Below are 24259 nucleotides of genomic sequence, written 5' to 3' on the forward strand. Positions count from 1 at the left end.
TTTGCAGGACCCACGGTGGGTGAGATCGCCAGATTGACATGTGGTCATCGCCAGGCCCCTGGCCCATCTGTACTGCCCGGGCTGCAACCGTACACTGTCTATCAATCGGATGGTGGCAGTGGAATGGCAGCACGGTAGCAGGGGAGTGGCAGTCTGTAATCGGCCAATCCTCAGACGATTTGGGGGAACCTGAAGACCCTCCCATCAGTCAAATGATCGCAATGCTGCCTTTCCGCCGCCCGTCTGTCACTGAACTACCATCGTGCGACCTTCAATGTGCCCTGGCGGCCACTGACCAGTGTCACAAAAAAAGTTGTCCGGTCGTCGTCAAATATTTCTGTTTTTCCTTAAAACCTCCCCTGGCGGCCGTGTAATAATGTGACAGCCGCCTCACAATTACAACTGCGGCCACCTGCAGAATTTGCTAAAAAACTTGCATTTAGGCCGCCACACCGTGGCATTTTGGGATAGGTGACGGTGGTCTTACACAGCAAGAATGCATTTTACTGAACATATCAGGTGATCTCATTGAAAAAGAAAAGAAAAGTGAGAACTAATAAACATGACAAGCCAGTTTCATTTACAAGTATGGCAAAAAAAAAATTGCTGGTTCAACAATATCTTTCTTCAGTGACATTTTGCTCAAATTCAAGAAATTCTTAACATTTTAATGTGGATTTTATGCCTATTTAGCACCTAATAATCAATGTGGTTGAAATCAAATTGAAATAAACACATGCATCGAAATGTGTGTTGTAAATATAACAGGTTTTTTTTTAATTCCTTTAAAGTAGGTCTGTCTTTCCAATAGCAGTAGTAATAGTTGATTTTAGACAATCTTCTATGTGGTCAGACACTTAGCAGGAACATAAACATTTTCCTTAATTAGGATACTGAAAAAGTTAAAAAAGTTAAAAAAAAAAAGCACCTCTAAAAATCCTGCCACATGACTTAATTTATAAGGGAATCTGGCAAAAATGTAGCTGCCTATGAAAAATTAGGATATTCAGATTAGACCCATCACACCTCCCAACTTTAAATATTTTTGGCCTGTAAACTCAAAACTGCTCAGCCACTATCACATGGTAATTACACGCATGAGCCGTGTCCTAAATTCCATACATTTTTCAAAGTCGAACTACTCAAAAGAAAAACAATTATCAGACACTGTTGACATTAGTTTCTTCTTGCTCAAATTTGCTGAGTTACACGACAAAAACTAAATAAATGTGATAAACAAAAAGCTTTCAGAAAGCTTGCCCCCATTTTAAATTTTTTAAAGTAATTTGTAATTATTTTGAATTATTTTATAGGGAAACTGGAAAATCTCTAGACTCTGCAAAATAGCATACAGTCCAACAAACCTGGACTATAAGCACATGAGTATAAAGTTGAACTAAACAAAAAATAATAGTTTTTTTTCCAACAAAAGTCCAGGTCCATCATTTTTATACTCGCAGCAGGTCACAGTATACTGACAAATGCATTTACAAATTTTGCCCTTAAAAATGGACATATGAGCGATCGAAATAAAAAAAATTAGGACAACAAAAGAAAATCCCTAAAACTGAAGAGGTTTACATTCAGCAACAGTCATTCCATCAAAATGCAGCAGCAACATGAGGGGCCTACAAAATAAAAGCCCAATGTTATCCCCAGAATGTCCATTTTTGCACATCACCCAATCCTAATTATAACGTTACTATTAACAAAAAGAGTAAAACATAAAATAAAAATATTGTTAATCAACTATAGCAAATATAGTAAAAGTATGATTACGCCTGTATGTGATGTTATGTGTTAAAACTTCAAAATCTAGAATCTGACGTAATAGCAATAATAAAGTTATCTGGCGGGATGCACTGGACGACTAACTTTTTTTTTTCTTTTTGTATGGTTGAATAGAACATAAGCGATTAGAAGTCACTAAAGTGTTTGGATGGGATGGCTTGATAACAGGAATACAGTTGTGCTTTCATCCTGACTGTAACGTTATTTTTGTTGGCAGCATCCGAAGCAGCAAATTAACGAAGAAAAGAAGAAGAAAGAAAAAAACAATCGAAACGTGCGCACATTTTTTTCAGCAACAACGAGCAGACATTCAAACTAACATGCACTTCTAATATCCCTCTGCTGTAATGGCGTGTTTTCCTCTGTTTTTTTGTTTGGCTGGAAAACTTGCCCATGACTCCTGCTGCAAATCAAGCCGATGACGGCAGCGTAAAGCTGTTAAAAATGATTTCACACGCACAGTCGGAGCTCACTTAATCTACTCGCTTGGGCTAAACAATCGATGTTGCTACCAGAGAGACTAAGAGTAAAAAGCTTTCCAAGAAACACGACCTTTCTTGGCTCAAAAATATCTGGCAAAGATCACAAGAATAGCTGGCTAGTTTGCTCTTGTTAGCGAGCTAGCTAGCTAGGTTCGCCGAAACAAAACGGTTTGGGGCCTGACATTATGGCTCGCTGTTTATGTGCATATTATTTTTACGACACATTGTTGGAGTGAATGCATGGACTTGAATAATTCTCTGTCGTCTTGGTGATGCCTGAAGGGGATTCTTGTCGGTGCCTCTGCGACGTTAAGAGACATTTAAAAGGACTAAAAATGGGAAGTCAACACTTACCTAGCTTTACTTTCTACGCCATCTTGGATCCACTTGTCAGTCCATCGCAAAGCATAGTGGGATGTACTGAGCTGAAGGTTGAGAGGACTGCGCGAGAGCGCGCGCGTGCATGCGTGCGTAACTTTGCACTGTGTTCTCTATAGAGTAAAGAAATATGAAAAACAGATAAAGCAGCATGTAAAATAAACGCCTTTTAATCTATTGGAATCAGTTCTGGCTGAAGCCTTCAAAAGCGTCAATTATATAAGAGCGTTTGCTGCAATGTTTATACTTCCCTAAGGAAGTTCGTGCTAACAGCAAAAAAAACCTCCTTATTTGTCACATGAGCATTTCTGCTATAGCCTCTGAGTGTACACCACATGGCACTAAAACAGTTTGTCTGCAGCTTTTACTCATGATGCAATATGCAAAACATGCAGACAGCATTGGTGAGAGGATTTTAGGGAGGAGACACGTTTCCACATTGCATCTTTTTTTTTAATCAGAAACATTTTTGACTTTGGGATGCAAGTGCGGCACAAGTTTAGCTTTTGTTAAGGAAAATAAAATCCACAAGGGCGTACGCTCATTTATGAATTCCTTGCCCTTTGATTCTGCATACAGAGAAACCAATTCAGATATCAGCATACATTGACCTACTTTGACCTTTTTATCAGCCTCAAACTGTGAAATGATTTTTTCATAAAAATGCTGCTCAATTTGTGAAACTGAAGAGGAACGGCTGGATTGTATGAACTGACTTTTTAATAAAGAAAACTAAGTTTTAACTTTAGCCCTTGTGCCATCTTGTGGGGTCCAGATGACCCCACTTGCAACGTTGGGACCCCACAAAATAGCACAAGGTTTAAAGAAGCACATTATTCCTCGCAAAAATAGTTTCATTTCCAATTGAGAACAATGTTTTTAGGGGTTCTGTGCTCATAGAAATGGCTGCAGAACATGTGTAAAGTAACTGTTGCTCCAGGTTGGACCCTGAATGCTTTTCCTGTAGGCTGTGATCACCACCACAGACAGTCTATACATGTCACTGTGTTTAGATTACACTGAGATATGTGAAGACAATTCAAGTTTATTGTCATTAACATTGAAGCTAAAACAAGTTCACCAAACAAGTTTATTGTTTGCCTTGCTAAGTACAGTACACAATGAAAACAACAGGCTGAACCACGTTTTCATAAAGCAATTGAAAAAAAAAAACGAGGATGTAATTTTCCATCAAATGGTTGCAAAGGTCATTGGGTTAAATGAAAACCAGAAAGATTTGTTTGCGTTACTACACAGTAAAAACAAAACACTATTGAAAGGATGTGTCTTATTTTTCCTCAATTCTGAGACTCCAGTTGAGCTGCAGTCAAACATTGCTCAGTTTGCTGCGTGTTCAAAAGTACGGGTGCCCAGCAGAATCAAAAATAGAAAACAAAGAACGTTGTTGTATCACTGCAAGTTGTGGATCATCTCTTCCTTGGCAATAAGGTGTGTGGTTTTGTTAACCAAAGACATGAGAGAGTTGAGTTTGTGTGACCAATCGTTGAGCAGATCATTGGGGTCTTTGGGTCTCTGAAAGTTGATGATGCCAGCGAGTCGATCCACCTTGGCATAGATGGTTTTGTTTACCACCAGGCTGGAAAGGAACTCCTCTGATTCCTGTTCAAGTATTTAAGAACAAACAGATTTGGTTAAAATCCTTTTTTTCATTTTTTTATTCAAGTTAAACCCTGAATAAAATCCGTTTCTGTGGTTTTAGCGCAGACTTTAAAACTTGCTTACATCGATGGAAAGGTCGAGAAGATTAGCCATCCTCTTCATTGTGATTCTTGTGTAATATTTAGCCATTATTCGGATGTTCTGGGGACAGACCACAAACCGTTACAGGCATGCACATATGAGGGCAGTTTTTCATTGCTCTTCCACAGTTTCTTTCTATTTGCCTTTAGGACTTACATGCTCCACAACTCTGTTCTTCAGGTCTTTCCACCTCTTCTCCCCATCCTCTGAATAAGAAAACACATCCGTGGCTGGGCTGTCCGGTGAGCCATCTCTCAGCTCCTTCCCATAGTCCTCCACCAAGGAGGCCCAGCGCATCAACTCCATGGTAGTGAACTGCTTAAGAAGATCCCTAGGAAGAAAAGAAAGATGGTTTATTTGTCTAATCCAACTCAGAGGGCAAATGCCTCACATTCCAGGTTAGGAAAAGCAGATTTTCTGAAGAAAAGAAAAACTACGGTGCAGGTAGAATACAGGACTTCATTGCACTTTGAAAAGAAAATAAGGTCCAGTTCTCTGAACCGGATGAAAGGATGTGTTAAGAATGTTAAGTTAAAGCCTTTAAATCCTGTTTAAACCAAATGTAAGACAAACTAATATGCAGCATATTAAGTTGGGGTTTTACACATCACACACTCACCCTTTCCAAAAACTGAATATTAAGCCTGCACAATAAATCACAAATATACCGTTATTGCGATATCAAGCTGTGCAATACGCCTATCACAAAAGACCGTTAAGCCATTTTCTCCCCCATCAAATTCATTTCTGTCTCTTCTATGTATTTTGGAATTCATATTCATTTATTAACAATTGAACCAAATTGTACCAATTTCTATACTAAAATAGTTTATCGCTTTTTTAAAAAAATAAATAAAGTTTGATTTGATTATCTGATCATAAACATTTGTCTGTTTGAAAGTCTGTCACACAGCTGCCGTGCTTTTCTGCGCAGTGGTTGGGTCTCTGCCGTTTAGCACTGCTGCAGCAGCAGCTCTGCGCTCTTCTTCCAAACTGCTGTTTAGTCCTCGTTCTAATGGAAACAACCGTGTTTTGCTGGTTTAGATGTTGTTGGTGTGTGAAGTTTTGGGGGAGATTAAGGCTGAAAGTTCAGCGCAGCGTGGAACTTTTAACCAGACTGAAAAACTTCAGCTACATGGCGAGAAATGATTTACAACCAGTTTGTGAGCTTCAGAAATCCCAGATTATTAATTTTTATTATTTTATGGAGACAGAGGAAAAATAGAGATCGTATTTATTAGGTCTTATTTCAGGTATTATTTAAGACATCCTAATACTTGTGAAAAGATCCAAAGCCATCCTGTGTGTATTCTGTGCCAATATTTTAAAATTAGAGAATAAATTCATTCAAGTTTTACTGAAATAAATTATGTTTAGGTAGAGGTGTAACAATTCTTTTACACCACAATTTGATTCAAACCATAATTTGTGTTTGCTGATGTAATTCATTATAGATTTTGGTTCATTTTGATCAACCCAATTCATTGACCTAAAATGGATCCAGGACATCTTTAGCCAAAAATTCAACCAGTCTGACTCAGAGAGAAATACCTGCTACTGAACAATGCATGTGAAGTTTTCCAGATTCCCTTGGATTTCTTGCAATATAATCAAGTGAAAATGAAATATGTGTAAAGGTATAGGTTGATTTGATTAACAACTCAGACAGATCATTCTGGTAGGATCATAGGAATGATAATAATAATTATAATAATAATAATGGATTGGATTTGTCTGCGCTTTTCCAGACACTCAAAGCGCTTACAATGTGTCCATTATTCATTCACTCCTCATTCATACTTGGTTATGGTAGAGGCGTGGCTGCCAGTTCGCGTATACGATCCCTCTGACCATCACCGGGATCATTCATGCACATTCATGCTGGTAGGCAGTAGCGTTAATGGTCTTGCCCAAGGGCAACTGGGTGGTGTCAATTGCTTGCCTGTTCCCTGTATAAGTAATAACAAAATAAAAGAAACATAAATAAAAGTATTAATTATTAAAAATAGTAATTTTCCCCCCAAAAGAAAGACATAATTTTTAAGCTACATTTTTTGATTTTAGACAAAACAAAAACCTGGAATAAAACTTCAGCACGTTCACTTTTTCTTTTATCTTATTAAAAACGAATATAATGTTGGTCCTGGACTGCTCCATCATTTTTAGTCTACACTTTTTCTTTTACGTTTTCAGTTGTTGTGTCCCTCGTGATTTTTGTCAAGAGTGTGTCTTGGCTAAAAAAAATGTTTAAAAAGCGCAGCTTTAAATAATGTGATCTAAACAAACTACCCATCATGCTTTCAGTTGAAGCCATCTAATTTTGCAAACCAAAGTTTTAAAACAAAAACCTACATATCAGCAAAGAATGAACTTCTTGATCTATGGATTACAAACCTGGTGTCATCATCAAACTGTAGCCTCCAATTTACCTTTTATTTCCAAAATCCTTGAAAAAACTGTTGCTCTTCAGCTCCGTGCTCATCTTTCCAGTAACAACATCTATGAACACTTTCAATCTGGTTTCCGCCCACTCCGTAGTACAGAAACAGCTCTTTTAAAAATCACAAACGACCTCCTCTTAGCTTCAGACTCCGGTTCACTGTCCATTCTCATTCTCCTTGATTTAACCGCTGGTTTTGACACCATCTCCCACAATATTCTTATTCACAGACTTCAAACTATTGGTATTTCTCACACCCCTCTGTCCTGGTTTTCTTCATACTTATCAGACCGTAGTCAATTTATCCACATTAAACCTCATATGTCAAACACCTTCACACACTCTGCTGGTATTCCCCAGGGCTCTGTCCTAGGTCCCCTTCTCTTCATCATTTACATCCTCCCTCTTGGTTCTCTCTTCCATAAACACAACATTAATTTCCATTGCTATGCGGACGACACCCAGCTCTACATTTCTACGAAACCCTCCTCATCACTTCCTCCTTCCTCCCTTACCCTCTGTCTGCAAGAAATCCATTCCTGGTTCTCTTCCAATTTTCTGCAACTCAACAGTTCCAAAACTGAAGTCCTCCTTGTAGGCACTCCATCCACTATTTCCAAATCCAATAGCTTCTCCAACTCTATCAACGACTTCTCTGTTCTTCCCTCCCCCCAGGTAAAGAGTCTGGTGTCATCCTCGACAGCTCACTTTCGTTCCAATCTCATATTAATAACATCACCCGTTCTGCTTACTTTCATCTCCGCAATATATCTCGTCTCCGCCCTTCTCTCACACCTCATACAACTGCTGTACTTGTTCATAGTCTTCTTACGTCTCGGATCGATTATTGTAATTCCCTCCTGTTTGGTTTGCCCAATAAAACTCTCAAAAAATTGCAGCTTCTCCAAAATGCTGCAGCCCGCATCATCACCAGGACCCCGTTATCCCACCACATCACACCAATTCTCCAAAACTTACACTGGCTTCCCATAAAACAAAGGGTTAGTTTCAAGATTCTCCTCATCACCTTCAAAGCACTCCTTAACCTGGCTCCACCCTACATTTTCTGATCTTCTTCACATTTCCATTCCCTCCCGATCTCCGTTCCACTTCCTCTCTCCAACTCCATGTCCCACCTGCCCGTCTTGCCACCATGGGGGGAAGAGCTTTCAGTCGCTCCGCCCCTCAGCTATGGAATTCTCTTCCTCCAGATTTACGGAATACCGACACACTGCCACTATTCAAATCCAAACTCAAGACTCGTCTCTTCAAACAATCATACAGTTAATCCATTCAGTTAACGCAACCTCATTTGTCTGTTTGTCTGTCTGTTTTTCTATCCTATAATTTTTATGTATTTATCTTAAATGTTTTTTTTTATGTCTTTATGTTTACTCATGTTTTACCCTGTTAATTTCTTATTGATGTTTTATTCTGTTTTTTCATATTTTAACCTTGTACAGCGACCTTGGGTGACTTGAAAGGCGCTTGAAATAAAATTTATTATTATTATTATTATTATTATTATTATTATTATTAATAACTGCATGACTGCAGGACGGACCGCTTCAATGCTTTCAGATTAGGAAAGGCTCGTGGGTAACACCTTTACGGGAACCCAAAGTAGACTTCTTCTTTCTGTGCAGTTTGGTTTTCTTAAACATGGTAAAAGTTTTTTTAATCATAATATTATCAGTTAGCTCTTTCTCTCCCTGTGAAAATACACACCTCACTGAAAGCGAGAAACTGTGGGCACCACTACAATAAAATGCTTGAAAAATATAGCAATTAGTCAAATATGACAAATCTGTCATGTGTGTTTGTGTCATCACGGCAAGGCTGTTGTGTTTAGTAAAGAACAATAAATCCCATCTTTAATTTCCATGTCAGCTCTGACAAGTCCAAACCTCTTTAGCAAACACACAGCAAACACTGTAACCCGAGGTTTTAGCAGAATCATCAAACCAAAGGACTTTTAATCTGTCAGAAGTTACAAAACACTAAGGAGAAGCAGCAACAAAAAACTGTTAATCTAGAACCACAACCTGCAGCTGCCATAGTGTTTGAGGCCCAGGCAACTAGTGAGGAATAAATATCAGTCATGTTTGCAAGAAGAAATAATAAAGAACGTTGAAGTTGCATTTAAAGGCTTAAATCATGCTATTCTTACACCTTTCAGAGTAAACTATTTCTATATGTTAATATATTACTAAAGAACAATTTTTTAAAATGAAATAGGAGTTATTGTCACAACCCTTTTTCCTACCCAGAAGTAAGACTTCTGTCTCTGAGGCTCCGCCTTTCGCTACGTGTCGGTTCCGCCCATTTCATGACGTCAACCTAGAGTCGGCCTCAGCAGCGTGTCAAAAACAAACATCTGAACTTTTGCAAAGATGGGTGTGCATGTTGTGCATATAAAATAAACGTGCTTAGCTCCGTGGAGAAAGTGGGTGTGTCTTAGCCTGGGGGCGGTGCTGACAGCACAGACTCTTCCTGGAAGGGGCTGTTCCTCACTTTGTGATGTCACAATGTGAGTACTCACTCATTTTCACAGATTGGGAGGGGCTGGGGCTCAGAAAGCAATTTTTTAGAGGAATACTCGGAAATGCGTGACTGGATCAAAATACCACTTTGGGTTTTTTTTTTGTGAAGAATTAAAATTATAATACACTTAAAAGCTCAAAAATGATGATACTATAGAATACTATAATGTGTAATTGGGGATGTGCATTAGTCACTGATGCAGCCAGTCAGGTCTACAGATAAAAATATTTGGCGTGGGGTGCAACTTTGAAAAACTAAAAAAAAAAGTACATTTAAACGTTTCTGTGTCAATCTGTTATTCAGCAGAGGAGAGATGTGCTTCCACTCGAGAAAAATAACAGCCTGGCTGCTAAAACCTTGGAATTTTCTTGATGCAAGTTAATTGTACGTTTAGTACAGTGGTCCCTCATTTACTGCAAGAGTTCCGTTCTAAAAGTAACCGGCCATAGGCCCGCGATCTGCAAAGTAGGAGGATTATAGACGTAAAATTTCTGCCACCACATTGAGAACAAAAGTCACAGCTTTGAAATCAAAGTTTCCTAAATTACAAACAAAATGTTCAGTTTAAAAAAAAAAATACCTTGTTAAACTGCAAATGAGCAGGCAAAACCACTAGATTGGACAGAATTTAAACAAATGAGCATGAACAATCTTGTCTGTGATTGGAAGTCTGGTGGCACAAAGGGCGTAACTCAGAGTTGAGAATTTCAAAGATAGAAAGAAAGTGAGATTCAAGGCACAACGCTTCGGAAACACGGAAATGCATTTCAACACCAAAGAAAAGGTTTCTTAAAGCAAACTTAGGATTCTCATATCATACTGTTAAAAAAAAAACATTTTGTTTACAAATGAGGAAATTTTGATTTCCAAACTTTGACCTTTGTTCTCAGTGTAGTGGCAGAAATATTACTTTAACAGTTTAAAACTCCTCACTAAACACTTAATGCACTTTTCTCTTTAAAGGGCCTATATCATGGGAATTCTACTTTTTGAGCTATTACGTGTATTATAATGTTAAATCCTCACAAAAAAAAACAAAGTGGTATTTTGATCCATTCCCCCATTTCTGAGCATTGCTGTAAAACCTGCGCTCTGATCACCAGCTCTCCCCAAATAGGTCCTGTTAAATCAGGGGTCTCAAACTCGCGGCCCGCGGGCTATTTGTGGCCCCCAAGATGATATTTTGCGGCCCCTGCCTTTATATGAAAGTTTAATGTTAATGCGGCCCGCCAGTCTGAATGACACCTTTTCAGCGTTGTGTTGAGCTGACGAACCAACCAATCATAGTGGAGTAAATGACTCTTGGGGGCGTGGCATTGACCGGGCTTGAAAGCAGGGGAACATTTAAGACGGGACCACATTAAGGAGTTCTTTACTTTCCTTTTTAGAACGTGTTTATTCGCTTGTAATTTTCTAAATACTTGCAGCCGGTGCTGAACTTTTCTCTGGGCCGCACAGACCCGGAGGAAGGTTTAGGTTTTGGTTACGGTTAGGCACGTTAGGCAAGTTGCGTGTGTGTGTGTTGAAGTTGCGACCCTCCCTCAGCTAGACCCTGCCTTCAGTGGCCCCCAGGTAAATTGAGTTTGAGACCCCTGTGTTAAATAGACTGAAGACAAAGATCTGCTACCAATCAATAACGTCTCTACAAAGGCATTAAACTCAACATTATGTCCCACTAAGAGGGTTAAAGGTCACATCCAGAGGAAACATCTGCAGAGAGTGAGATAGATGTCACTTTACGAGCACATCACCGTCGTTTTCGCTTTTTTCTGATGCAACAACTCGGAAAGTGGACATCCAACTTTAGACCGTATGTTTATATCCGATATTTATCGGGTGTTTTAATGTCAACAAACCAGCATTTGTTACAAGAGAAACCATACTTGTATTTAGGGATTTCCTCCAACTTCTTGTCGGCACTGATTCTGTGCACGAGGTCCGACTGCTCGTTGTCATAAGGAGAGAGGATCACATACAGAACCACGCTCTTCAGGGCCTGCAACAAAATCATCATTTATTTAGAAACACATTCTTGTTGCCTGTGGCAGTTTAGAAAAGTAACATTAGACAGAAAGACTACCAGGTCCGGAGCACATGTTTGGAAAGAATCGTTTCCAAAAAGAAAAAAAAAAGAAAGAAAAAGACATTAAACCGTAAATGGATCATGATCCATTTGATCCGTCTGTCTTCTCATTATGGTAAACAACGCATGAAAACACACTCATTGGTCAGTTTGTTAGGTCCACCTTGCTAGTAGAGGGTTGGACCCCCTGTTGCCCTCAGAACTGCCTCAAGCCTTGGTGGCATTAATTCAATAATGTCCTGAAAACATTCCTCAGAGAGTTTAGTCCATACAGACCTGACAGCATCACGCAGTTGCTGCAGATGATGCCAATCTCCACCACATCCCAAAAGTGCTCTTGTGCAGTGGTCCCCAACAACTTTCTGGCCATGGACCGGTTAACTGTCAGATATTTTCATGGACTGGCCTGTTCTGGGCTAAAGTCTGAAAAACCTATTTTTCAAATTGGCCTGAGGGTTTGGGACCACAGTTCTACTGGGTTGAGATGTGGTGACTGAGGAGGACATTTGAGTCCAGCGAACTCATTGTCATTATCAAAGAAAACAGTCTGAGATGATTCCAGCTTTATGACATGGAGCATTATCCTGCTGGAAGTAGCCATCAGAAGATAGTACACTGTGGTCATAAAGGGATGGACATGGTCAGCAACAACTCAGGTAGGCTGTGGTGTTGGAACTATGCTCAATTGGTACGAAGGGGCCCAAAGTGTGTAAATAAAATATCCCCCCACACCATGACACCTCCACCACCAGCCTGGACCAATGATAGATGCAGGAAGGATCCATGCTTTCATGTTGTTGACTCCATATTCTGACCCTTCCATCAGAATGTAGCAAAGAAATGGAGACTCATCAGACCAGACAATCTTCTATTGTCCAGTTCTGGTGAGTCTGTGTGAATTGTAGCCTCAGTTTCCTGTTTTTAGCTGACAGGAGTGACACCCGGTGTGGTTTTCTGCTGCTGTAGCCCATCTGCATCAAGGTTGGACGTGTTGTGCGTTCAGAGATGATCTTCTGCAGACCTCAGTTGGAACCAGTGGTTCTTTGAGTTCCTGTTGTCTTTCTATCAGCTGGAACCGGTCTGACCATTCTCCTCTGACATCAACAAGGTATTTCTGCCCACAGAACAGCAGCTCACTGGATATTTCCTCTTTTCCTGACCATACTCTGTAAACTCTAGAGATGGTTGTGGGTGAAAATCCCAGTAGATCAGCAGTTTCTGAAATCCTCAGACCAACCCGTCTGACACCAACAACCATGCCACGTTCAGAGTCACTGCAATCACCTTTCTGCCTCATTCTGATGCTCGTTTTGAACTGCAGCAGACCGTCTTGACCATGTCTACATGCCTAAATGCTTTGACTTGCTGCCATGTGATTGGCTGGTTAGAAGTTAGCATTGAGAAGCAGTTGGACAGGTGTTCCTAGTAAAATGGCCAGGGAGTGTATGATTGGCTGTGTTTTACCATTACTGATCCCTCAATGACACTGATATTGAATAAGAAAAATCAATACATTAGGAACTTAAAAGTGAATGAACTGCATCCTGACTTGAAAGCGTTAGGAAAACACATCCACCTGTTGCCATTCGCTGCTCTTCTCCAGGATGCAGGGGGTGTCATAAATAGCCCTGTAGTGTTTGCATATGGACAGGTAGGAGTCTTCATGCTGATCCACTTGAATCATCAGGTTGTAGTACTTCAGCTTCAGCTCCTGAGAGATCAGAAGGGAAATAATGGAAGGGTTTGGTTTTTATCTTTGTTCATTAGAGAGGCTTTTTGAAAGCAAACCATTGAAACACAACAGAACAATGTCAGATATTTCAGCTTCTCACCTCAGTGCCCTCATCTTGAAAGAATTTGGTGTTTATCTTCTTGCTGATGATCTGGGTGCGAACGTAATCCTTGACAGCAATGCAGAGCCTCATCTGTTCCAGGATGAATTCGGCTTTCTCCTTTTTTTCCATGGAGCCGTACGTTTCAACCTGACCAGGGAAGCAAAAGAAGAAGGATTTCTACACAGAAACACACATCTTAAGACAAGTTTCATTTAAAAAAAAACAACCCCTGTTAAGTCTATTTCGCACCAGTATAATAAATAAGCCATATTTGCGCCACATAGCTATTTCGTAACACTTTTGTTCAAACAGAGAGGTAATAAGTTATCTCAGCTTCTCACCTGCAGCTCCTGAAGAATAGCAGCAGCCTCTTTGACATCCCCATTCTGCTCCTTGATGTTTGCCAGAGTCTTTGTTAGTCTGGCACGCTCAATCTCCACATAGATCTGCAGGGTTCACAAAAAGACGCAGTTAATGAAGTATTCGTGTCTCTCTATACAGCAAGATGGTGACCCTTAGCTCCATCACTCTTTTCTTTCTACACACAACGTGTGAGGGAACTACTGCTGCGTCCCTGAGACCGCCCAATGAAAGGACGGAAGCCAAACCTTGCCAGCAGTGACGGTGCGCAGTGTGTCGATAAGCCTCAGCTTGATGGTCAGGTCACTCATTGCGTCCACATATTTGTAGCATTCCTGCACCATTTTGGCAACAGCCTGAGAGAAAGAGCACAGCAGAATAATGCTCAGAGGTTCCAGTAACAAGCACAACACCACCAGAAAAACTCAAACCAAATAAACCATTTGGGCAACATTTTACCGCAGAGTTTTAGGGCCACCAAAAAAAAAAAAAAAAAAAGGAAATTTCCAAGATTTAAAGTCGCATATTTACAAGAAAAAAACCCTGTAAACTACGAGACTAAAGTGAGCGTACAGAGCAGCAAGTGAACGTTGTGCAGCAGCAGAGCAGACCGACTAAACTTAGTCTAACAGTTAAACAGAATGTTAATTGATAAAGTTTCAAATGTTTGGAAGCTCATTTGTTTGATCGACAATTTATTGATGTTTTATTTAATTACGGGTGGCTTTCAGGATCTCTGCAGTCTGTTGATGAAGACATCGGTGTCCCTGCAGATGTCCACTTCAATCCTTTCTTCCTCCACCAAACCCAACATCTCTACGTCTGTGTGACGCTTCCGTCTGAGGAGCAGCACTTTTTGGCATTTTCAACGTTCTAATGCTAATATAACAGACTATTTTCATTCCTCTTTATTGTTTCATGATGAAACAGGACTTTTCATCTGCAGGGGGGGGGCGTATGAAACACCGTTTCCTTCCACTTTGGTGTTTTTTCTACACATGACAGATTCATGACGTAAGGTGACAAATGGACTTCTGGGTATTTGAATGAAAAGGGAGAATGAAGTTGCGATCCTCTGCACCCAAACATGTCTCTGAGTTCCATATTTTACATATAAAACTCCGCTTTACCGACACTGAACCCCGGAAAGCTGGCTACACTAACAAGAATTTGGTTTTGAGTCGCCAAAAGGCTCATAATTTCTTTGTTATTTGAAACCTATCCGTAAATAAAGCTTCACAAAAATGCTCCACATCTTTCATCTTCAAGCGAGGCTCCGATAAACAGACAACGTTGGGGTGTTTCCTCGTTAATTTATGAAATTTTTCTGGTAAACTAACAACTTTATTCTTGTAATTTAACAGTTATGACTACCGGTATTTTTCTTATAAATATACGACTTAAAAGCGTAATTTAAAAATAAAAACTGTAAACTGCCCCTAAAACTCTGTTGTAACAAATGTTTGTAAAAAAAATTAAAAAATGTGTTTTTATTTCTGAGTCATCACAGACACTGACCTGTTTGAGCTGACTCCTCCTTTTGGACAGCAGCATGATGTTTTCATTTAGCGCATCCCAGTCCTTTGCTTCATAACACAACTGGACCACAGCAACAAGGATCCTGGATGTGGATATCATATCTGACGCCTGCAAGAACCACACAGACTTACAGTATTTATATTAAAAAAAAAGTTTGTTTGTTTTTTAAACCACACACCCAAACCACAGCACATTCTTTGTTTCATTGACGTTTAATGGTTTATAATTTTCCTTCCATCTTACTGCACGCAAAGTGAATAAGCCTAAAACATTTCAGAATTAAATGTTATATGTGTCAGTTCCTGCAGTCCTTAATGCAAACTGTTTGTCCTTTGTGCATAAATTGTGTTGTATAAACAATCTGTACAAAATAGTTGTTCCTTTACATTAAACTCAAACTCTTAATCTTATTAAACGCACAGCTAAGCCTCACTGCAATATTACTTTTTTTTTTTTTTTTTTTTTTTTTTTTTAATGTTAAACAATTAATTTATTAATTTATTATAACTTTTTTTTTTTTTTTTTTTTTTTTTTCTTCAAGTTTCTTTTTATTTGAGTATTCAGCAACATATACAGTGTAAAAGACATTCAAACTTTTTTTTTTTTTTTTTCCCTTAATACCCCAAACAAACAAACAAACCCCCCCTGTTGCACCCTAAAGAAAAATAATTAAATACAATAAAAAAAGATTTTGCTGAATGGAGTAACAGTGTTACCCCTCAGAAAGAAGCGATGGATCAATATCTTTGATCTTGCTCAGAACTGGCTGCCAGACATTAAAAAACCCTGCAGTACAACCCTTCATTGAATATCTGATTTTTTCTACGGTAAGATGGCACATAAGATCCACAAGATATTTCCTAAAAGTAGGGGGTTGTTTGTTTTTCCAGTGTAGGAGGATTAGCCTCCTGGCCAGAAGTGTAGTGAAAGCGATCACACTTTTGGATTTACTTGGAAGCCGCAGAGAGAACTCTGATACACCAAAAATTGCAATTGAGGCCTCAGGAGCCATGTGTGTCCCCAATGCGTCAGAGAGAAGTTGAAAGATGTTGTGCCAGAAGGCCCTTAGTGTCGGACAAAACCAAAACATATGCGAAAGTGTACCTGGTACCCTATCACAACGATCACAATTAGCATTAAGGTCTGGTTTGATTTTAGCTAACTTTACTTTGGACCAATGCAGTCTGTGAACCACCTTGAATTGTATAACCCTTTGTCTTAAGCATATAGAGGATGAATAAATATTCTGAAGAGCAGTCTGCCATACATCCTCTGATAGGTCCGTAGCCAAATCTTCTTCCCACTTTCTTTTGGTATGAGTCAGTGGATCTGTGTTTGATGAGTTGATTGCAGTGTATATTTTGCTGATGAGTCCTTTTGACTGTGGATTAAAGGTCAAGATGTTTTCAAGAAGTGAGTCTGGTGGTCGCGAAGGGAAATGGGTGAATGTGGTAGATAGAAAACTTCGAAGTTGAAGGTATCTGAAGAAGTGAACATCAGGAATTTTAAATTCATTTTTTAGTCTCTGAAATGAAACAAATTGACCTTCGATGAACAGATCCTTCAGGGTTCTCAGACCATTTGTGGACCAATATGTAAAAGAGTTATCAGTTATGGAAGGGAGAAACATAATATTTTTCACAACTGGGGCATAGATTGACATATTTTTAAGGTGCAGGCTTCTCCTAAATTGTGCCCAGATTTTAAGTGCATGTTTAACTACTGGGTTCTGTGAAATTTTGTCGAGGGATTGTGACAGTGGTATTGTTGAACAAAGTAGAGAGTGTAAAGAGGCAGATTGACATGACATTCGTTCAAAATTTAACCATTTAAGATCCTTATGACTTGATGTCTCTAGCCAATAAAGTAATGTACGGATATTTGCTGCCCAGTAATAGTATTGGAAATTGGGAAGTGACATTCCCCCATAATCTTTGTGGTATTGTAAAATATTTTTGCGAATGCGGGCAGTCTTCCCATTCCATATAAATGATGAAATCAGTTTGTCTAGGTTAGAAAAGAATGTTTTTGTTAAAAATAAAGGTATAGACTGAAAAAGATATAGAAACTTAGGTAGGATGTTCATTTTAACAACATTAATTCTGCCTCCTAAATAAATTGGTAAGGATTGCCAGCGTTGCAGATCTTGTTTTACACTATCTAACAATGGAATAAAGTTTGTTTTGTACATATGTTTATAATTGCTTGTGATCCAAATCCCTAGATACTTGAATTTATGCTGGCTTAATTTAAATGGTATGGAATTTGACACATCTTTTAGTGCAACAGGATTTATGGGCATCAGTTCACTTTTGTGCATATTTATTTTATAACCTGATATTTTTCCAAACTCACGCAAAAGTGTGAATAAATGAGGAAGGCTGTATAGGGGATCAGATATATATAGTAATGTGTCATCCGCGTACAGAGATACTTTGTGTTCAGAATCCCCTCTCTGAATACCTTTAATAGAATCATCACCTCGAAGAGTAATTGCTAGAGGTTCAATGACCAAAGCGAATAATAAAGGTGATAAGGGACATCCTTGCCTTGTTCCACGTCCCAGCTTAAAAAAAGGTGAAAGATTATTATTGGTACGAATTGCTGCGACTGGGGAAGAGTAGAGAATACGTATCCATGAGATAAACCTTGGGCCAAAGCCAAATTTTTTAAGTGTATAAAAAAGGTAGTCCCACTCCACACGGTCGAACGCTTTCTCAGCATCAAGCGAGAGAACTATTTCAGATGTATCTGGTGGAGAGGGATGATGAAGAATATTTAAGAGTCTTCGAACATTATGAAAAGAATGACGATCTTTGATAAACCCTGTTTGATCATCAGATACGATAGAGGGCAAAACAGTTTCCAAGCGATGTGCTAGTATCTTAGCAAAGATTTTACTATCTACATTTAATAACGAGATAGGCCGGTAAGAACTGCACTCTAAGTGACTTTTACCTTTTTTATGTATCAAAGAGATAACAGCCTGTCTCATAGTCTCTGGGAGAGAACCTGAGAGGGAGGAGTCATCATAGACTGAGAGTAATATAGGGGACAAATCTTTTGCAAAGGTTTTGAAAAATTCACTTGGGAAGCCATCTGGTCCTGGTGATTTCCCACTTTGCATAGAATTTATGGCCTTCTGAATATCTTCTGTTTTAAAAGGTCTCTCCAGATTTTGAGATACTTCCTCATCTACTCTAGGCAGATTAAGCTTGCTAAAAAACTTGTCAAAAAGTACTTGATCCTTTTTAGATTCTGAGGTGTATAACTGTGTATAATATGTATGAAACCTTTGATTAATCTCTAAAGGGTCAGTTAACTTCACATTCTGTTCAGTGTTGATGGCTATAATAGCCTGAGCCACTTGCTGATGACGAAGCTGATGGGCGAGTGTTTTACCTATCTTTTCCCCATGTTCATATGATTTATATCGACATTTATTTAAAAGATTTTCAATCTGCCGTGTAGTCGACAGATTATATTCGGTCTGAAGAGCTAGGCGCTTTTTGAACAGGTCAGATGAAGGGGAGTTAGCTAGCATATCATCTAATTGGAGAATATCATTTTCAATCCTCTTAATCTTTTCAGTTAGAAGTCTTTTCGTTCTAGCACTATAAGATATAATTTGGCCTCTAAGGTATGCTTTTAATGATTCCCAAATTAAGCTAGAGGACATTCCAGGGGTGCTATTACGTGTGATATATTCCTTTATTTCCTTTGAAATAAATTTAACAAACTCTCTATCTGAAAGCAGTAGAGTATTAAATCGCCATGGTCGATATTTATTACCTGGACTTGGCATTTTCAATGTCATTAACAATGGTGCATGGTCAGATATAACTATTGCTTGATATTCACACTTATTGACTAGAGAAAGTAGGTTGCTATCAAGGAAAAAATAATCAATTCGTGAGAAAGTTTTGTGTACTGGTGAGTAGAAAGAGTAACTTCTGCTATTGGGATTCCGGAATCTCCAGACATCAAACATTCCATATGTTTTAAGAAGCTGGTTGATCACTTGTGATGCCTGTGATGGTTGTGTGGATTTAGGCGAACTACGGTCAAGGGAAGGAGTTAGTACACAATTTATATCACCTCCGAGGATGAGATGGTGCGAATCTATGTTTGGTATTCGGGAAAAAATTTCAGTAAAAAAAACACCATTGTCCCAATTAGGAGCATATATGTTTGCCAGTATAACAGGAGTATTATTCAATCTTCCCACTACTATTATATATCTTCCAGACGGGTCAGCTTCTACTTTAGTCATGTTAAAAGAAATTGATTTTTTAATGAGAATGGCTGTACCTCTGGATTTAGAATGAAAGGTAGAATGAAAAATATGTCCCACCCATCCCCCTCTAAGTTTGGAGTGATCAAAGGTGTTTAGATGAGTTTCTTGGAGGAAGGCAATGTCAGTATTCAGCTGCTCCAAATGTGAGAGCACCTTCCTACGTTTTAATGGATGATTTAGTGATTTGACATTCCAGCTAACAAAATTAACTGGGCAACAGCCATACTGATTATTGAATAACTGACTAGCCATTGGCTATGAAAAACAGTATTTTTAAGGTATTAATCTGGGCAAGTAAATACAACCTGTAAGACATGAGATCTCATCACTTTAACAGAAATAGATGCAACAGATGAAAATAAAATAACTTTAGGTGCAACAGGTAACCCACCCCACCCATCACCAACAAGAACATGGTGATCATAAACAACCCTCTTACAACAAAATCCACACATTATGTGCTTGTTAGAACTCTAGCGTCCAGTTTGCTCTGCAAAAATATTTAAGAGTAGAAATACCAAAAAGCCTTTTAACATCTGACATTCAGATTAAATGTCCAAAAATGGTGCAGGTGAAGAGGTCACACACAAAAAAAAATATATATATATATATATATATATATATATATATATATATATATATATATATATATATATATATATATATATATATATATATATTGAATTAAAAAAAGTTTAATAATAAAAAAAAGGGAGGAAAAGGTATGGTTCATTCCGATCATAGTTTACCTATTTATTCAGATTACCATCCTTTTAGTAGTCATATAGAGTGGAAGTATGATTTGTGTGTGACAGATGAGCATTTCCGTCAGTCTCCCGGTGTGACAAAAAACCCCACAGGAATAACGTAGATGAGGAAAAAATTGAGGAAAAAAAAGAAGAGAAAATAGTAAAAAATAATCACTCCTCAAAGAATATTTCCCTTCACATACGTCATGGCTTGTGCTGCATCCTTAAATCGTTTTTCAATTCCATTGTGTGTAATCCGCAGCTGTGCCGGGTGAAGCAGCCCATAACGCACGTTCTCCCGTCCACGCAGAAGCTTTTTTACCTCATTGAAGGCCGCCCTGGCGCTGGCTACACTCGGTGGATAATCGGGAAAAATGAGGATGGTGGCACCTTTGTAGAGGAGAGGACCTGCAGCTCGGGCACGGCGGAAGATCTCAGTGTAATCCTGATCGTAGTGCATCTTGGCGATGATCGCTCTGGCTTTCCCATCTGCTTGTCTCGTCTGTAGAGCGCGGTGGCATCTGTCAATCAGCACTTCTTTATTGATTTTCAACACCTCTTTGAGTAGTTTGGAGATTGAATCGGGTGTGGTCGGAACTTCCTCGGGTACATTCAATATGCGAATGTTTGATCTCCGCATGCGTCCTTCCATATCCACACACTTTCCTTGGAGGATCGACATGTGTTTTTCCAGCTGCTGGACAGATTTTTGTAAAGTTGTTATGTCATCTGAACACCCTGAAAGTCCTCGCTCCATCTCTGACACAGTAGATTGAATTGCTTTCAACTCTGACCGCACTGTGGCGGTGTTGTTGGCCAACTCTGTTCGGACCGCTTGCATCTCCATTTTCACCTCCCCGAACTCCTTCGCTATCACTTTTGCGAGCTCCGTCTGGAAGAGCTGGGTGATTTCTGATTTGATCGAGGCCAGTATGTCGCTCTTCAGATCTAGAAGTCCCGTCTCAGACAGTTCACACGGCTCCATTGGTGCTCCTAGCTCTTCAGGTGGTGTGCTAGGTGTGGAGCTAGCTGAGTCTGAGCACGCTTTGCTAGCAGAGGCAGCAGCTTTGCCCGTATATTTATATTTGCGGAGACTACTTGCCATTTCAGCTTGTAGAATAAAATCCAGGCGATGAGGAAAGAAGATAGGTTGCTAAGCCGCACGAGTTTTCTTGGCACTTTTTAGAGTATTATGGCTTTTTTTGCTAATTTATGCAGAGCACGCTAAACATGCGACCTACTCCATTGCCTGCTCGCTAGCGCCCCGCAATATTACTTTTTTGTGTCTTGAGGAAATGCTTCAACTGTTTCTAGTTAGTGATTTTGTGATTAAATTGCAGAAAAAGTGTTTACTAACTGATAAAATCCCATCAAAACCTGCTTTTTAAAGGGGATCACAAAGCATTAAATCTTCCACTTTCGGCTTCTCCCATCAGGGGTCGCCACAGCGAACAAGTCGCATGGTAAATTTGGCAATGTTCACAAAGCATTAAATAATATTGGTGTTTATGAAATTCATTGGAACAATACAGCTGATGAAAAGGACAACTAAAGAGCAAACTTTAAAAAACACATTAATACTTGATTACATTCCAGTAACAAACAGACAGATGGCAGGGTTTTTATTCTCTATAAATAAATAAAAATCCTGCTTTCTACTTTAAAGTTGAGAAAACAGAACTTCTTCAGAAGGCAACACTTTAACCCTACTTAAAGTACAAATTTAATGCTGATGCTTTTCACTGTTGGACGAATTGATTATTGCTTTGACTGTGAGGCCATCAAAAACCTTCAAGTCAGGCTCCATTCTGACTTACCGTTCTGGTTTGCTTCTCCAAAGACAGCAAGCTCTCGACGGCCTCCTGCAGCTTACCATCCTGAAAAAAAACAAAAAAAAGGCAGATGTGCACATATTCACGTGAAACCAATCACAAAAACAGATGGAAAGTCATGCTGGCCACATGTAGTCGCTGCAGAAAAAAAGGCACATTGCAGCAGTGCTTGCAAGTATTTTAACCCTAAAGAATAAAAGCAAAAAAAAAAAAAAAAAACAATTCCAAAATCACCTTGTTTGGGAAAAAAACTGCTTTTATTTATTTTATATATATATAAAAACGCCCCTCTCATCCTCCGCGGGTGGTTTCTCCTCCAAGCTCGGGTCCTTTACCAGAGGCCTGGGAGCTTGAGGGTCCTGCAGTATCTTAGCTGTTCCTAGCACTGCACTTTTCTGGACTGAGAGGTCTGAGGTCTTTCCAGGTATCTGTTGTAGCCACTCCTCCAGCTTGGGGGTTACTGCCCCGAGTGCTCCAATTACCACAGGCACCACTGTCACCTTCACTTTCCAGGCTTTCTCCAGTTCTTCTCTGAGTCCCTGGTATTTCTCCAGTTTCTCATGTTCCTTCTTCCTGATGTTCCCATCGCTTGGCACTGCCACATCCACCACAACAGCTTTCCTCTGTTCTTTATCCACCACTACAATGTCTGGTTGGTTCGCCATTACCATCCTATCAGTCTGGATCTGGAAGTCCCACAGGATCTTTGCCCTCTCATTCTTTACCAACTTCGGAGGTGTTTCCCATTTTGACCTTGGGGCTTCCAGTCCATCTTCTGCACACATGTTCCTGTATATTATTCCAGCCACTTGATTGTGGCGCTCCATGTATGCTTTACCTGTCAGCATCTTACACCCTGCAGTTATGTGCTGGATTGTTTCAGGCACGTCTTTGCACAGTCTACACCTTGAGTCTTGTCTGGTGTGGTAGATCTGAGCCTCTATTGCTCTGGTGCTCAGGGCTTGTTCCTGAGCTGCCAGGATGAGCGCTTCAGTGCTGTCCTGTAGGCCAGCCCTTTCTAGCCATTGGTAGGACTTCTTGATATCAGCCACTTCAGTTATGGTCCGGTGGTACACCCCATGCAGGGGTTTGTCCTCCCATGAGGATCTGTCCTCCAGCACTGTATCCTCTGCCCTTTATTGCTTGAGACATTCACTGAGCACACTGTCAGTTGGGGCCTTGAGCTTGATGTATCCGTGTCAGATCAGGGTGTATATATATATATATATATATATATATATATATATATATATATATATATATATATATATATATATATATATATATATATATATATATATATAAATTACACACAAACACAAATGTTTTTGACTAATCCCAAAAAATGTAAAGGGGAGGAAAAACAAGTTTTCTTCTTTTTGTTTCCCATGATGTAGTTTTTTAGTTATTTTTTCGAAGTAAACAGAAACAAAGAATCTGAATTAGAACATATAAGAGAAGAAATCCATCAACATGATAAGACACGGAAGGATACAGGTTTGCGGTAAATAACTTTTCGGAAAGATAGAATATCGCCAAAAACATGTAAAAGTTCACTGAATTTGTTCATGATTGGCTTTCTTCTGGGCTGCGCTACGACTGTAAACGTTAAATGCTAACGTGAATGCTAACACAGGCGGCGGATAGCGCGACACAATGACTCAGCCTTCTTACTTACTTTAGCCATCTTTTCACATTCCGGGAGACGCTGATCTACAGTCGAACTGTAGTCGACCTCCATTTTCACAATCTTCCCATCGGATCTTTCCGATCGTTCGACTTCAGTCATTGTTGTAGTTTAATTAGCGGTGGTGGTTCTCCTCGAGCGATCAGTTGCAGCCACGAACTATTTTGATGTCAAATGAACGAGGCTGCCAGGTGACCAATCAAAGAGAAGAACCGAAGAGCTGTCCGCGGCGCCTGAAGGACCCACTGAGGACCCTCCACAGCTTTCACTGCTAGTAGTCAGCTTAATCCCGAAGTAACTGTTTGAATTGACTACCCATGCTTAAATAAATAAATAAATAAAGTTTTCAATAAGATTTTTATTTAACTTATATTAATTACAAAAGACGGAACTAAATTAACTATTACAAATCAGGGCTTGATTACACACATTTTTGGAGCCAATAGAACAACAGAGGGAAAATAACTGCAACTTCCATATG

General features: G+C 39.4%; 2 protein-coding genes across 3 annotated transcripts in view; both read right to left on the minus strand.

Moving 5' to 3' along the window:
• helz (helicase with zinc finger) overlaps positions 1 to 2755 on the minus strand; it is a 57733-nt gene extending 54978 nt beyond the window's left edge. The window contains exon 1 of one of the 2 annotated variants that reach the window (XM_023960438.1): positions 2628 to 2755. The gene's annotated coding sequence lies outside the window, so the exon portion shown is untranslated. The remainder of the gene's footprint in view (positions 1 to 2627) is intronic. The other variant, XM_023960442.1, reaches the window with a different exon arrangement.
• Positions 2756 to 3722: 967 nt separating this feature from the next.
• psmd12 (proteasome 26S subunit, non-ATPase 12) lies at positions 3723 to 23987 on the minus strand. The gene is made up of 11 exons (XM_023960450.1): positions 23770 to 23987; positions 22077 to 22136; positions 15193 to 15321; positions 13923 to 14030; positions 13656 to 13760; positions 13312 to 13461; positions 13056 to 13190; positions 11280 to 11392; positions 4569 to 4743; positions 4395 to 4472; positions 3723 to 4271 (listed from the first exon to the last, which is right to left on the minus strand). Exons 1-11 carry the CDS (start codon positions 23878 to 23880, stop codon positions 4062 to 4064), a joined length of 1374 nt encoding a protein of 457 aa, XP_023816218.1. The 5' UTR covers positions 23881 to 23987; the 3' UTR covers positions 3723 to 4061.
• Positions 23988 to 24259: the final 272 nt, after the last annotated feature.

Source organism: Oryzias latipes, chromosome 1 (genome assembly GCF_002234675.1).
Source record: "Oryzias latipes chromosome 1, ASM223467v1".
NCBI lineage: Eukaryota > Metazoa > Chordata > Actinopteri > Beloniformes > Adrianichthyidae > Oryzias > Oryzias latipes.